Here is a 16,633-nt window from a genome sequence, read left to right on the forward strand (position 1 = left end):
AATACCATGGGACAGAATTCGAAAAATTGCTGATGTAATTAGTGCGGTAGAATTGATCAGATGTACATATGTATGTAAGTATGACCTCGGCATCTATAAACTATTTACTAAAGTCTCCTCTGCGTCTAAGCTGCGCTTATAAGAAATAGATTGTAAAACAAAATAAAACTAAGGAGAAGCTATTGATTGCGAACGTGATACAAGAGTAAGTGATACCAATATTCATAATTACACACATACTACTGATGAAGGTAAAAATATCTACATATCTAGATAGCTACCTGATATACCGTTGTTTATGCTAATGACCTAATGACTGCCACCGAAGTGCTACTGTTCGTTTGCTTAATGGCAGCTAAAAATTAAAGATACTCAAAATGCTCATATGTAAACAGACATAGTTACCACCAATTAGATGAATGCGACCCAAAACACTCCACTGGATGCTGATAATTAAACACTCAAAAAGAAAAAAATTTAACCGCAGAACAGACCTCAGGAAATGGAGAATCTTAAAACACTACAATTAAGTAAAACACAAAGAAAGCAAGAATCGACAAATGGAGTTAGGGCCACTTGGAATTGAGTGGAATGTTTTGTAGCTTATGGTCGTATTGTGGCTATGGCCAAATGTAATGAATAAAAACCCAAAATTCATGCAGCTGCACAACACAAACGCTTCAGAGCCATTCGAAGTTATACACCTCGTCGCGGCGCCGATTAACCAATGCCACTAATTCATGCAAGCAATTCACGTACACAGCATCGTAAACATTCATCAATTAGTGAAAATCGAAACGTTTTAAGTGCATTGAGAATACATTACCATCAAGTGAATATTCATGCCACACGCAAGCGTCTCTGCAATCACAGATTAATAACACAAACTTTGTACATCAAGTGAAGATCAGTCATCAGGTACAGATCGCCAATTGTTGTGGCGCACCAAACTTTCTTCGGCTAAACAATCGGTTGTAACAACTTGAGATACGAGTACGAGCGTTGAGAGATACGCTTGAACCATTTGAGTTGCATTTGCAGTGTGTATCCGGTCAGTACGAGTTTATACTAATGTGTCGCAGCAAGCTTCTACAGAAGTCAGCGAATACTGATAAAGACACTGCCGAGTCAGCGACGACAACAAACAACAGCGGAATTAGCGATAGTTCAGGTACAGGGATTGCCGCTGCAACTAACGGTCATTATAAAATGGTAAGTATGTACTTATATATCTGCTTATTTTCGAGAACTAATAATCGTTAGGACCTGGTTATAATGGAAGTAACGGGACGGAGTGAAATGTCACTTAATTATCTAACAAGTCGATGTCTGTACATTAAAGATATTGAAAAAAAAATTAATATGGGGGGTCTTTAAAAGAGCAACGAAGCCAAATCAACAATTTTTTTAAATTTTTTTTGTCTGGCTGTATATTTGTGTGCGCATCACTGGAAAACTAATGCATGGAATTGAATGCAGTGTTTACCTATGTATTGCTAGAGGTCTAACTTAAAATATAGAAAGAAAAAAATTACAGAGTTGCCACCTGTTTGAAAGTTGCAGTCTAAGTAAATTGATAAAATAAAGTAAATATTGCAATATGGCTGTCAAAAAAAGAGGTTTAAAACGGCTTATAGAAGAAAATATTTCTTGGGGGTGGCCACCTATTTTAAAACTTTAATTTATTTGAATTGATAAGATAAATTGAACACATATTGCGATATGGGAATAAAAAATAAAGAGGTTTAGGAAAGTTTACTGCTGGAAATATGTGAGGGGGGTTGCCTTTTGTTTGAAAAATTTTATTCAATTATATTGTTAAATAAATTAAATATTATAATACGAGTATCAAACAGCACAAAATACTTTTAAGGCGCAGTGAAGCACACCGGGTATTTGCTAGTTTTGTATACAAAATTTGACAGTTAAACTAAAGATAAAAAATTTTCAAGCTTCTCTAGGCTTTTTGCCAATTTGAGAGAATACCGTTTATTTAGTTTTTTTTAAGAGGGGAGCTTCAGTTAGTAGATATAGACGTTTAATATATAAAAGTCGAATATCCCAATCAAAATAATAAAACAAATTTAATCCTTGGTGTAATTATGTGATTTAGCAAAAAATGGTTTCCTCTCAGTACCCCGAGATAGGCTCTTTTTGTGAAAAGTGAGTGAGGCTTTCAAATACTAAATACACATCGACGGCTTATATTCAATACCCTCTATCTGCAATTTTCACAAAGATTATATTATGATATAAAAATCCACCTTAGACTTAACTTACATCGATGATGTTAATGCTAATGTTGTTATGAGAATTTGCTATTGAATTGCAAAGTTAAAATTAACATAATGATCAGCGTTAGGTCCAGGGCCGTAGTAATCTTCCTGGGACGAGAATGGGTTTTTCTCCAAATAGGACATTTAGTGCATTGAATCTTATAAGAACCATGTCCAGGTCAAAGAAGAATTGAGATTAATTCCTAAACCATATTACCCTTTGACTTTCCAATTTTTCCGGCTGACGTAAAGATCGCAGAACAATATTCAACGGATAAAAATGGAAATAGCGTTCCAGAAATAATGAAAATGTGTGCCCCGCTTAACTTAGCGGGAGAGGCTTTTGCAAAAGGATAGCTGAAATAGCCGTTTTAATGAAATTATACTTTGAAATTACTATAATAAGGCAATTATTTAAAACTGTTAAAGCAACTTATGGATGGTTCCACCCTATGAAGCTAAATTTTTGGTTTGATTTCCTTCAAAGTTTAGAGCCACACATAAATTTTGCAAGACAATTCAAGAAGGAGCAATTGATTTTACGATATGTACTTCGAAAATCTTGTATAAGTCCCGTAAAGTTATAGCAATACGCAAAGCGTTCGAATTCTTCGTAAAATCATCTCGGGTCTCTGCACCACATCTTGTGAATAAATTGAGTGATATATTTTTTTTTAATTTTATTTAAACTGTAAAGGCGTAGAGTGGTAGCATAAAGGTCCGGGGACTGTCTTTCGATACGTCAATAAAATAAAAACAGCTTCAAATGATAAAATTTTAAATTTCGAAAAACGGAATCTCATTGGTTTTTTTTACAAACTTTTATTACGTTCCACCGGTGTGCAATCAAATCCTGCAATAAATTTTTAACCAATGTCCCGATGAGCTAGAGACTTTAAACTTAGCTAAAAACTCGATGACAATGCAATGTGAAGTATGAATTAATCCGCTAGGTGGCGCAGATGTCGAGGTATTTAAAAAAGCCGTATTTATGATCAGATATGGTTCATATTTGAAACAGAAAAATTTCCTCAAAAAAAAATTTGGCCGATAGGTGGCACAGGAGTAGATATATTTTGAAAACCCATATTCGTAGTCCGATATGGTTCACATTAGAAATGTATATTATGTATGTACTTGAATGGAAAGAAATAATACTGGAGAAAATATAGCCGTTAGGTGGTGCGGGGTCGGTTTTTTTCTTTTTTTATAAACCAATTCCAAATCAGATGATTGCTTAAAACGCCAATATTACGAAAGGCGTGCGCTAGAAAAGGACAAGAAGGGAAAAATATGCCTTTTTACAGGGTTGAGTGCAACATCAACCACATGCACCGTGAAAGGGCAACATTTTTGGAAGAAACGAAATCGCTATTAATGAATTTGTTTTCATCGTATTTGTTTGTTTTCAAGTTAGTGGTTTTTACTTTGCTTTACAATTGTTTACTTCCTGCTTGGCATGACGTACTTTTTTTTTTATATATCGCCATGAAAAATTCAATATTTCCAATAACACAAAACTAAGCTCCCAGACCTATCACAGATTCCGAGTGAACTCCCGTCGTGGAAAAACCTCCCGTCACGAATTCGGGAGAAATGCTATCAGCAATTCCGACGCATTCGTCGTATGTTTTGTTTTAATAATTCTAAATCAAAATGAAATAAATCAAAATAAAATAACTCGAAATCAGTGATACCATTCTCACGAATTTCGAATTTTCGGGAGAATTTCGTGATCTCAGACGGAATTCTTGATAGGCTTGTCCAAATTAATTTGCGATGATAACGAGTTTGCGAACTTACAGGCCTATGCGCCCTTATATATGTATATACCACGAACGTGAAATATGAAACCAATAATACATGTTATCATAACAGTACGTCGAATTATCACCTTAATTTTGATCTCTCCGGTGCGGTTTTTTCCGACATTGTTACGGAGTTAGTACGCTCCGCAGAGAAGATTCAAAACAAGCTTACAATAAATCAAAAACAAAAATTATAATGGGAGCATCCGTACCTACAAACATAAATAGTATGTATAGTATACATATGTATGTAAGTATGTACATAGCAAAATAATCTCATCCGAGTGCACAGATGGGGAAACCTATCTCCGGCTAATATTTACTGGTACAGCAAATCAATCGTCTCTACATATATGGATTTGTACGTATGCGCATATGTATGTGTATATAATATACAGTCCTAATTATATGTACATATGCATGTATGTATGTAAATATGTATTTATAAAAAAAAAATAGCTAAAGAAAGCTATCACGAGCTACAATCTCAACTCAAAGAACATCGATTTTCGAATCATTCAGATTTTCTTATTCGAATCGTGCGCGTCAAGACTCAAAGAGCGGTTAAGTTTAAGACCGTATTTAAATAACTAACGGAAACGAGTTTCAAATTTAAGTTCAAGCTTTAAAGAACCACTGAAATCGATAAGAAAATACTTCATTAAACCGAAAAGTGAGTTTAAAACGAAAAACGGTGATTTTCATTGATTTCTAAAAAAGCAATTTTAGAACAGTGAAAAGAAAGAAACAAGTGCACTCATCTGCTTGTAATCTGTTAAGATTAATTTTTCCAGGCGTTTTTGAATTACAATCTGTAAATACTATATTGAAAAGTATACATACATACATATATGTTTGTGGGTATTTAAATTCCATAATAAACTGATAAATACTGAACATTGACCTTAACGCACCGTTTAATTTGACATACGTACACGTACTTACATACTAATGTATTTATAAATGCACTTATGTATAAGTTTAAATTACGCTTTTCGAAAATATTTTGTCAGCTAAGAGTTGAAAGTTATTGTATTAGCGAAAGAACAAAATCAAAAATTAAAATTAAAAAAATATATACATGCCTTCGCAATTAGACCTATTCAAGGCCACCATATATGTAAATCGAGAGTAGAAATATTTTTAATGCTACCAGTCTTAGGTCGGAAGCTTTCCATCTGTAATACACAGAATCCTGCAGAATCGAGAGCTAGCTTATAACCCCTCAAGACCTCAGTATGAACCAATTAAGGTAGACTATTTTTGTTTTTTTTCTTACTTTTCAGGGCATAAATGAAAAATTTGATTTTTTTATATTTTTGAAATAATTTAATTTTCAATAAAAAAAGAAAATAAAAATTTTAACATAATAGCACAAGTTGTTTATCGTAAATGATCACTTGCCAACCCAATTGAAGTACATTATAACCAGCGTAAGTAATATTTTTAATTGCTACTCTATTTAAACCATATTTTCAAAATTGCTTTCTATTTCCGCCCGGTCAAGTTAGATTTTCAAGGTTGCAGTAACTCCCATAAAGCTGAAAATTGGTACGAATGTCATTATAAATGAAACGAGAAAAGTCCTTATCGATCCCAGATCTGTAAAAAAAACTTATTCAAGGTCAAAGGTCAAATAAATTGATGTTTACAATTTTTCAGCTAAACCGTAAGGTTTAACATAAAAATAGGTTAGAAAAATGTGTAGATCATGCAAACCCTTTAAAACCCTTTATGACACTTTTTCCTAAGAGTCACCATTTCTGGGATATAACGACTCAATCGACATCCATTTCGTAAAAATTCATTTAACTTATAAAATACTTTGAGATGAATTTAATTTTCTAACAGGTGGCAGTATAAAAAATTCAGTCTGTATGGCAGGTGTCACGGGCCATTTTCCAAGAAACCACATTTTTTCCATGAGTATAGTATTGATTTCATATACACATCTCCATACGAAGTTCCAGCACTTTACCACAAATACTTCCAGAGGTATGCAGTATGTATGGGAGATGCCACGCCCTTTTATCTAATCGGGATACAAGCTATCCTATCTTTTAAGTTGGGCTAAATGAGACCAGTATGCAAAATTTCATAAAAAATAAAGCTAAAACGTGAAAGCGTAACAAACAAACCTTTCGCATTTATATGAGTAAGGATTATCCAGTACTAACCATTAAAATTCTTCTCTCTTACGTCAGGATTTTTCTTAAAAGGACTTTGAAATTTGAAATTTTCAAACAAATTTTTAAAAAACTCAGTGCAATTCTACATTCTAACACAAATATGCGTATCATATTAAAGAAAAAATTCGATAGAATTAAAAAGGTTTAAATATTTTGGTGCAGAAAGACGAATAGGTACCGAAAAAGTCCTTTTAAAATTTTATCCTTGAATATCCTTGCAAATTTTCAATATGTATCTTTGAAAACTGTTATGTTAAGGACTAATATACATGATGTGGTTGTACATAAAGAAATAAAATTAATTAAAAGCGCATTTTCAATACCTAGTACCAGATTGGCCAAGCATATACTTTTTAAAGTTTTCAAGGTTTGGATATCAAATACTGGTAATTTGGATAGCTTTAAAAAATATTGGCTGCATTTCTTTATTCATTCTGAACATTTGGAATAAACTTTTTTATTTACTTATTCTTTAGAATATTCCTGATGATATGCTAACGTATATTTCAAACCTATTCTGTTTGTTCCGGCTGTGAAATGAGATTATCCGGAATATATAAAGAAACGCAGCCATTATTGAAATAAAAAAAAAATGGATTTCGATATCTATTAAGTAAATTTCTTACTCAGAAATTAAGGTGGCAATCCTATTCCGAAATGCGCCGGAATGAATAGACATATCTTGAGGGTATATGTATTGTGTATACTTAAAAAAATGCTGATTGAAATTAACAAAATAAAAGTTTGTATTACATAGAAGCGTGGCAAACCTGATCGAAAATATTTTCTGACCAAAGTCCTCAACAATTCCTTTCATTTGAAATCCATAATGTTTTAGAAAAATTGTGTTGAATCGAAAATAAGTGGCAACCTTACACTACTATCCTAAGGGATACCATTTTGTATATAGGGAAAGCATTGTTTATAACACCTTCTCTTGGTATCCATGAATAGTAATATTTCAACTTTTTTCTAAACAAAAAAAAAAAATAAATAAATGTGCGATTCGAAATAGGTGACAACCCTATTAAAAATGTTGATTTATGGATCTTTAAATTATCTTCCTTATTATGATGTTTTAATTAATTTGCAACTAATTTCGAATAGGTGGCAAGCTTATACGAGTCTTCTCGGAGATAGTGCCTATTCAGGTAACCTTAGAATCCAAAAGATTATCTGCATACAATATTTCATCAAAATCGTTAGAGCCGTTTCCGAGAACACTATGGATGTATTTACATATATACAAGAATTGCTCGTTTAATGCAATAAGATTCGTTCTTGGGAAGCAAGACTTGATATTTTTGTTGTTTCTACAGAATTTTCTTTCATTCCTCTTTTTTTTTAATTATGTTAGTTGATCATATTTTTGAAATTGGAAAGTCCTTTAAAAAAAATTCTGAAGTCAGCGATTTTCTGTTTCAGTTCTTTAAGGGTAGCATTACATGTAACTTTTTATTTTGGCTATTAATCGGACGATAAGACTAATTTTTTACCTTTTATTAATTTTTTTTTGTTAAAACAAGTGCTTGAAGAAAACGAATGCGAAAGGTTTTCCTTCCTTTCTGTAAAATTTGGAAAACTGGACTTGGTAACTTTCTACTCTAACCTAGCGATATATTTTTTATTTTTATTTTATTTTTATTTATGCGCTCCTTTAACAAAAAGCGCTGAAGTAGCTATACTTCAAATCAGGATACTTACTCAGGGCTAATAAATTTAAGATGGACTAAGAATGTCTTAAAATTTATTAGCTTTTGAAAAAGATGGCATATATAATTTTTTGTCCCTTAATCGGCTTCTATTAATACAACAGCATCAATAGTAACTTGCTTCTTATTTACATACATATGTATGTACATTTTACAGGTGAATAAAACTTGCACCGAAATGGCGCTTTCCAAGGTCGATGCCAACAACTCTGAATTGGATCAGGAGCGTTACTTACGTGATGCTACACATCATTTTCGTGGCATAGAAAAACCTCTCAAATATGGTCCCACCATTGATAATCTAACGGATCTGATCTCGGCCCTTCACAAAGAATTCGAAACGAGCTATGTAAATATAGAGATGGTTAATCACATAATGTTGACATATAAGTCGAATCCGCGGGAATGGAAACGTTTCGCTAAGTTTGATCGTTATAAATACACACGCAATTTGGTTGACGCCGGTAACGGTAAATTCAATTTGATGATCCTATGCTGGGGTGAAGGCCAAGGCTCAGCCATACACGATCATGCCGATTCACATTGTTTTATGAAAATGCTTAAGGGTGATCTACAGGAGACAAGGTATGAAATGCCATGTACCAAGGCTATAGATATGCCCAGTGTAGATATTGGTCAAACTAATGATGACGATGATGATGATGAAGAATTCAATAGCGAAGAATTGAAGACGATAGGCTCTTCATCGATTAGTTTGAATGATGTTGCCTATATAAATGGTGGGTTTGTTGAAATGAAATATGTATGTTTAACAGTTTACTAAAACTATCTTTCGATTTCAGATAATCTTGGCTTGCACCGAGTGGAAAATCCTAGTCACATCGAGACGGCGGTGTCGCTTCATTTGTATTGTCCCCCCTTTGAGGAGTGCTCTGTCTTCCATAAGAACTCTGGCAAGCGTATAAAGTGTCCTGTGACCTTTTGGAGTAAATATGGTGTGCGTCAGCATCAGTCCAAATAATAGAATTTCACCGTATGAGATTTTTTCCTTTTGCATATCAGAAACGCTTTGAAAGATCAGATGATATGATCCTGTATAAAAACAACAAACCTACTAGAATATTTTAAAATACATATGCCTTATTTTGAATTTTCTTATAAATTTAACGTAACAGAGTTTTGTAAACTATTTGTACAGCGAACGGGTTTAAAGCAAAAATTTATCATTCCAAACGGCCGGCTTTTGTTTTTAATTCTTAAAATATTATGGTTAGTAAAATACAATTAAAATATATATATTTAAGTTAATTTTATAAACTACTTTTAGATATATATATTTTTATTTATATTGCAATAAAATCATATATGTACTATATTTAAAAAAAGTTTTTTGGGTTTTCAGTAGTTTCTCGCATAAAAAATTTAATGCAAATGTATGTACCCATATACCCGACTCATCATGTGCTGGACTGAGGCTGTATTTTTTAACTATGAGTTTTCAAGTGTACACTGAAAATTGTGTACACTCTTCATTTTGCGATTCAAGAAGTCTGGGAATGAGTTTTAGCTGTCAAAATTGTATACACTTCTATTTCGGAAAACTCACTTAGGGGATTCCCTTAAACTCTTAAAGTCTTAAACTGTGTACAACTTTTAAGTTTACGAGGCATTTATGGGAACACCCCCTTTGCGAAAAGGCGCGCAAAGTGACTGTGTGACTGATAAACTAGGATTTTGTGAAGCAATTTTTGTTTCGTAGTATTTTCCATAACATCCCGCCATCTTGCCTCTATCACTCTTGGCTAAAATACAATTAAAAATTCCCAAAATTAGCAGAAAACCTAAGTCAATACAGTTAGTGGATGAAATTCATTCATTTCATTCGCGTATTATTTTTTCATTTATTGTCATTATTTTATCATACATTTTATTATAAAAATTTCGGACCCTAGGCAACACTGAAGTTTACGAGGTCGTTTGAGCATCAAATTTGCCTCGTAAATTTACGAGGGGCTCGTTAATAGAGCTCCATACAAATTTTGACAGTTTTCTTACGAGGCTCGTAAATTTACTTGCTTTACGAGGTTTAAGACGCTTTTATAAGTTTAATAGAAAACCTCTACTGAATTTTATTCGGTGAGTTTTGCACTCTACATTTTCTCACAGTTACAGAATTGAGCCCCTGCTCTTTGGTTTAAATTTCCATTAATAGTTGTGTTTTTTTACAAATTATCCAGTAACTTGCCAGTAACTCTCCAGTAACTTTATTTCTAAGAATTCGCTCTCATAGAAAAAATTTGCAAAAAAGTACGCGAACGCTTTTCCAGTAATAATTTGCAAGTTTCATGAACAGCTCATAAATGGGTTGTTTATTCGCAGCAAATCCCTTATAAAACAATATATTTTGTATTTAAATAGGTTTATTTTGTGAAATTCAACAATAAAAATCCACAAACAGTTTCCTTATTAGTTTAAATTTCATCCAGCAACATGCGATCAGCTGTTTTTCGTACTGGCAAATTCTTACAAGTAAAAATTTATCCAGTAAAATCCAGTAAAAACTTGCAACTTCAGCTGTCATTTTTCGCTCTCTCAATTTCCCCTACTTTGCAAGTTTTTGCGTACGAAAACGCCGAAACATGAAAATTCGTAAAAACTTTTACTGGATTTTACTGGAAATGAGTAAAAAAACGCAACTAATGTGCTTCTTACGGCCCCTTTGTTTCCTAATACAGCGTTTACATGAGGCCATTTTACAGGTAATTAGTTGAATCAATAGTTGAACCAACTTCGTTGAAAGCGATTAACTAGTTCCAATGCCGTTTACACCAGACGAGTGTTACTTTTAAATAAATGTTGCCTGTAAAATCGCCGAAAGTAAACACTGTACTTTCCATTGAAATCAATGCAGATTAAAGAACTAGCAGAAACAACAAGATTCGTATATATGGTTGTTGTTTTTTTTAAAATATCAAAAAGATAAACAAAATTTGACAGTGTAGAGTAAAATTTTAGTGATAGTTCATTCCACCCGAGTTTAGCCTGCTGCAGTATCCAGAGCGAAGCTGGGCTATGGTGGTGCGCGAGTCTCCAGAGGCAATTTATTTTCGCGGTCAACTATGTTTGCGGGTGTAATAGTATGTACATTACGTTAATAGCTTTTTATTATTTTATTTTATCTTTATTCAGTCTATGATTTACAATCTTACAGACTAGAAGTAGGCTTAAAAGTATTAACGGTGACTAGTATATGTACAATTACGAAAATAGGTTTCAAGAGATGATTTAAAAAGACTTCTTGGAAACGAAAAGTCGATATCTAAGCTTTTTGAGATATTGTTAAATTCCACAAGGCCTCGAAAAATATGCGCAAAAGATGAGTAGTTAGTCTTAACGGCAGGAACGTAAAAGGGGATGTGAGAGCGAAGAGTTCTGAGAGCCACATAAAAGGTAACCTGCCCAAGAAGAGATGGGCAGTCAATGAATCCAGAGATAAGATCGAAGACGAATAGGAGTAATTGGGTACGCCTTCTATTTTCCAGTGATAGCAAATTTATTAGTTTACACCGGGAGTAATATGAGGGAATCGTATCTGAGAAGTTAAGAGAAGCGAGGGCAAATCGAATAAACACCTTTTGAACTCGCTCAATCCTAGAGGCGTGACAATTATAAATAGGGCTCCATATAATAGAGGCATACTCAAGTTTAGATCGTACTAAGGAATTAAATAATGCTTTCCGAGTGTAAGGGTCTCTAAAATCCTTGGCATATCTACGAATAAATGCTAAATTACTATAAACTTTTGGGAGTAAATGACAAACATGATTTATAAATGAAAAATTCGAGTCAAACACAACACCAAGATCAACAAATTCACTAACAGAAGTAAGCTGATGGTTTACGAGGTAGTAATTTGAAGTAACGGTATTTTGATATTTAGATAAGGTCATCTTAAAGCACTTTTTTACATTCAAAGACAGTTTATTATATTCACACCAATTTAAAAGACGATCTAAATCTTCCTGAAGAAAGAGAACATCAGATGAGGAGGTTATTCTACGAAAGAGTTTTAAATCATCGGCATACAATAAAAAACTGGCGTGTTTGAAACAGGAGCTAATATCGTTTATAAACAGGACAAACAATAGGGGGCCAAGAATGCTACCCTGGGGTACACCTGATGTTACAACAAAGGGATTAGATTTACAATCATCGATATGAACAGACAGAGTCCTATTTGTAAGGTAAGACTTTAGCCAAGCTAGGAAAATAAAGTGAACACCAATGCACTCCAACTTGTGTAGCAATAATAGGTGTGGTACCTTATCGAAGGCTTTAGAAAAGTCCGTATAAATGGTGTCTACATGCGAGCCATCTTTGAAGGAAGAAATACAAAATTCTGAAAAAGAAGCTAAATTAGTTACCGTTGAACGACCAGCTACAAAACCATGTTGGTGGGGTTCAATCATTCTTTTGGCAAGAAAAGAGAGTTTAAAATGTATCACTTTTTCGAATAGCTGTGAGCAGACAGACGGTTTCGAAATAGGCCTATAATTTGTGATATCGTTTCTATTTCCAGATTTAAAGACTGGGGTTATAGACGCAATTTTCCATCTGTTAATAAATAATCCAGTCGAAAGTGATAGGTTGAATATATGACATAAAGGAATACATAATGACAGACTACATCGTTTAACGAAGTGGGCACAAAAACCATCAGAATCACACTTCAATGTCGGAGTTAGGGTAGTCATGGCGGAAGCTATTGGAGAATAGTGCTGAAGTGGCAGTCTTTCCCCAAGTATAAATCTTTGATTACGCGTCTTTCTTCGCCGTCATCTAGGTTAGGTGTCTTTCTTCGCCGAAGTTTTTCTTAAGCGCCTTTTTTCGTAAAATTTTTGTATGCGTCTTTTTTCGTCGTCGAAACACTAGCGCGCCTTTATTCGTGTCTAGTGACGGTATACTTTTTATATACTTTTTTTATATATTTTAAACCACAGCCAACAATGAAATTCTGAGTTAAGATTCAAATTAAGCGCTCCGAAAATCTTCAGAAAATTTTGTACAGGTTTCTGTCGGCCTGTGTGATTCTTAGAAGTTTTTTTCTCGACGAATAAAACTAATGCCTGTGAATAATACTTATTTACAAACAACCAAATTTGTGGAACCAAAATTCAATTTCCAAGTGTTTGCATTTCAGTCTCAACAACAAAAACCCCGTGAATCAGCTATTTATCAAATTCTGGTCACGAAATGTGCAAATGCTACAACAATTTTATGAATTTACTAGTCTTTCTACTTGTGGTTTATTTAAATAAAACGTGAAATTTAGTTGAGACAGTTTAGCCCTTTTTTTTTGGCCAATTTAGCCGGTTGGTCCAAGAAGTTCTGGCAACACTGTCCATAACCGATTCCGGAAGGCTGTCAATTTGACATCTTTTTGCATAGCTTGTTTGTGGTTGTGGAGTATGATTTTTTTTGCAGATTTGTGTATTTTCTACAGTTCACGATTTTAATTGTGTTTTCTGTGCTTATCATAATTTAAAAAGATTAAATAAAACTGGATATATTGTGTATTAGTTTATATACTATTAAACTGACTAGCAATCGTTAATTGTGCAATGGCCTGTTTGTTGTGTTTGGAACATGGCATGACGCCGGCACGATTCATAGATATTTTTTCTGAGGAAGGTTGCCAAATGAATATTTGCAGCATAATTGCCAAACATCTATGGTTGAAAGTAAGTAAACTAAAATAATATTTGAAATTANATGGCCTGTTTGTTGTGTTTGGAACATGGCATGACGCCGGCACGATTCATTGATATTTTTTCTGAGGAAGGTTGCCAAATGAATATTTGCAGCATAATTGCTAAACATCTATGGTTGAAAGTAAGTAAACTAAAATAATATTTGAAATTATAAGAAATATTTTGAACTATACAGCCGGAGAGGGATATATCTACTGGTCAACGCATTTGCTGGACTTGCTGGGAGGCATTGCGTGATTTTCACATATTCTATCAACGTGTGGCTGAGGTACACAACCGTGCAGACTGGAAGACTCCCTTTGCTCACATTGAGCAAGAACAAGAAAACGATCCATTGCCACAGGAAATCCAACTTAAATCTGAAGATGCCACGAATTCCGAAGAGAAGTTGCAAACTTCTGCGGATATGGAAGGTAACCTATTCGACTCAGGTATGTATACTAATTCGTCCAGCTATCGTGTATATACTATAAATTACCAATAATTTCATATCTAGAAGTCAAGTTAGAGGTATATGACCTAGATTTATTACCACAAATCGAAATTATCGAAGAAAGCACGCCTGCGAGTAAAAGAGCCCAACGAGCCAAGCGTCGGGGACGCCCGCCAAAAGACCCAAATGCAAAAACATCGACCATCCCCAAACGCATCAAACGAGATCCATCGCCACTGGCTACTAACGATGATGACTCGGAAACCGAACTGCCTTTATCAGTTTTATTGAATGCTAGCATCAAGACTGATACCAATGACGATAGCAAACGAGTTATTAAAATATCACCAGCCGAAGACGAGTCAAAAACCGAAAATGAAACCGCTACTACTTCAACCACTGAACCTCAGAAAAAGCGACGTGGTAGACCTAGAAAAGTGCGGGTTGAAGAAGCATCACCTAATATAAACGTCACGAAACAAAAGGAAAAGAACGAAAATAAAGATAATGGTAAAAAGGATATAAAAACCGAGCAGGTCTCCTTTAATAGTGACGCAGAAGATAACGATAATGACCGTGAATTCATCGCTGACTTCGGCGGTTGCTCTGGTACGGATGATAGCGGTGATTCTAGCAGCGACAATACTGATTCAGATGAAAGCCTTCCAGACTTCGAACCAAAACCGCAATATGCAGTCATTCCGAAGAAGAAAGTTGTTAAGCCCAAAAAGTATCGTAAGCGTGAGAAACCTCTTGTACCCCCTAAACGTATGACAAAAGAGGAACTCGAAGCGAAACGGGCTCAGCAAGATGAGTACGATAAAGCTATCAGGCAATTTTTTGGACGGTTCGCGTGTCCGAAATGTGAGTTGTTGGTCCAAAACTTTGCTGAAATTCGTGGGCACTTTAGAGCTTCGCATAACGAGGATCCCGGGTATATGATGTGCTGTGGCCGAAAATTTCCACAAAGAAAAGCTCTAGCTGAGCACATATATTTGCATTGGAATCCAGAGCATTTCAAATGTACCCAATGCGGAAGACTTTTCCAAGACAGTCGCAATCTAGAGCAACATGAAGAGGCGCACGTCAACCCGCCAGAACCAAAAGAGCGGAAAATGTTTCAGTGTGATAAATGTCCGAAAGTATTTACAACAAAAGCAGCATTTGAGCACCATTCCTTTTCAAAGCATGTACCCAAATCGGAGTTTAAATTCTCATGTACACTATGTAATAAAAAGTAAGTATAACTGCTGGTTTCACCAGCAATTTAAGTGAAAAATGATTTGTTCCCTTCGTGAAACTGGCAATAATTGTCTATTTCCATAAATTTTTGCAATAAATAATATTGAAATTATTTATTGCATAGACTTCCAACACAGCGCAAGCTCAAGGACCACATGAAATACAATCATGATCCGGAAAGTACAATCATTTGCGACAAATGCGGCAAACAGGTGCGCACACAATACCTGAAAAAGCATCATCAACTAGAGCATTCTGAACAACCACGCCCAATTCCACAGCCTATGCAGTGTCAAATTTGTGGTACTTGGTTGCGTCATATGTCGGGCCTTAAACAACACATGAAATCAATACACGAAGATCCCGGTGGTGAACACCGTTGTTCTATTTGTAATAAAGTTTCAACAACGGCTCGTGCACTACGACGTCATGTTTACCTCAACCATGAGTGCGAGCGGAAATTCAAATGCACTATGTGTGAAAAGGCCTTTAAGCGGCCTCAAGATCTTAGAGTAAGAATACTATATCTCAATTAATTCTTTTTTACTTAAATAATTTTCTAATTGCAGGAGCATACCTCCACACATACCGGTGAAGTTTTATACACCTGCCCTAATTGTCCAATGACTTTCTTCTCTAATGCTAATATGTATAAGCATCGACAGAGATTACATCGTGCTGAATGGGAAGCAGACAGAAAGAAACCCAGGCATATAGCAAATATTATGGCTCAAGCTATGGGTGCAACAGCAGCACAGAGAGCGAAACAGGCAGTAGGCGCTACATCAGCCTTCTTTGCACAAAAAATGAACACCAGTGGAAGTACGGTTGGCACAGAAAGAATCAACATCGATCCGGAGGTCATGCAGCACCACTTACAAATGGCTATTNAGAGCGAAACAGGCAGTAGGCGCTACATCAGCCTTCTTTGCACAAAAAATTAACACCAGTGGAAGTACGGTTGGCACAGAAAGAATCAACATCGATCCGGAGGTCATGCAGCACCACTTACAAATGGCTATACAATAAGATGCAACAATGAGATTTAAAGCGTTTATAATTATGAAAATAGATATGCATACCTATTAGGATAAATATAGGTTGCTTTTAAGAGCCAGAGCTTGGATAGTTATTAACAAAAATGTATGAGTGTGTACATATACATACATATAATAAAGATATGCTAAAAAGGATTTGTATACTTTTTTAAATATTTTTGAATTTCACGGTGACGATAAATA

At 34.6% G+C, this 16,633-nt stretch overlaps 2 protein-coding genes across 4 annotated transcripts; both read left to right on the forward strand.

Moving 5' to 3' along the window:
* The first annotated feature begins 918 nt into the window (after positions 1 to 918).
* LOC108372224 (cysteine dioxygenase type 1) lies at positions 919 to 9,007 on the forward strand. 2 transcript variants are annotated; one of them, XM_017627869.1, is made up of 3 exons: positions 919 to 1,212; positions 8,143 to 8,725; positions 8,789 to 9,007. In XM_017627869.1, exons 1-3 carry the CDS (start codon positions 1,072 to 1,074, stop codon positions 8,965 to 8,967), a joined length of 903 nt encoding a protein of 300 aa, XP_017483358.1. In that variant the 5' UTR covers positions 919 to 1,071; the 3' UTR covers positions 8,968 to 9,007. The 2 variants fall into 2 exon arrangements, with proteins under 2 accessions (XP_017483358.1, XP_017483359.1); XM_017627870.1 differs by lacking the exon at positions 919 to 1,212 and adding an exon at positions 4,596 to 4,757.
* Positions 9,008 to 13,361: 4,354 nt separating this feature from the next.
* Positions 13,362 to 16,585, forward strand: LOC108372225 (transcription factor grauzone-like). 2 transcript variants are annotated; one of them, XM_017627872.1, is made up of 6 exons: positions 13,362 to 13,687; positions 13,893 to 14,148; positions 14,214 to 15,387; positions 15,517 to 15,904; positions 15,962 to 16,282; positions 16,416 to 16,585. In XM_017627872.1, the coding sequence occupies exons 1-6, from the start codon at positions 13,568 to 13,570 to the stop codon at positions 16,419 to 16,421; spliced, it is 2,265 nt and encodes a 754-aa protein (XP_017483361.1). In that variant the 5' UTR covers positions 13,362 to 13,567; the 3' UTR covers positions 16,422 to 16,585. The 2 variants fall into 2 exon arrangements, with proteins under 2 accessions (XP_017483361.1, XP_017483362.1); XM_017627873.1 differs by lacking the exon at positions 13,362 to 13,687 and adding an exon at positions 13,719 to 13,838.
* Positions 16,586 to 16,633: the final 48 nt, after the last annotated feature.

Source organism: Rhagoletis zephyria, unplaced genomic scaffold (assembly GCF_001687245.7).
Source record: "Rhagoletis zephyria isolate East Lansing unplaced genomic scaffold, Rhagoletis_zephyria_1.1 Rzeph_scaffold_05556, whole genome shotgun sequence".
In the NCBI taxonomy this organism is placed as follows: domain Eukaryota; kingdom Metazoa; phylum Arthropoda; class Insecta; order Diptera; family Tephritidae; genus Rhagoletis; species Rhagoletis zephyria.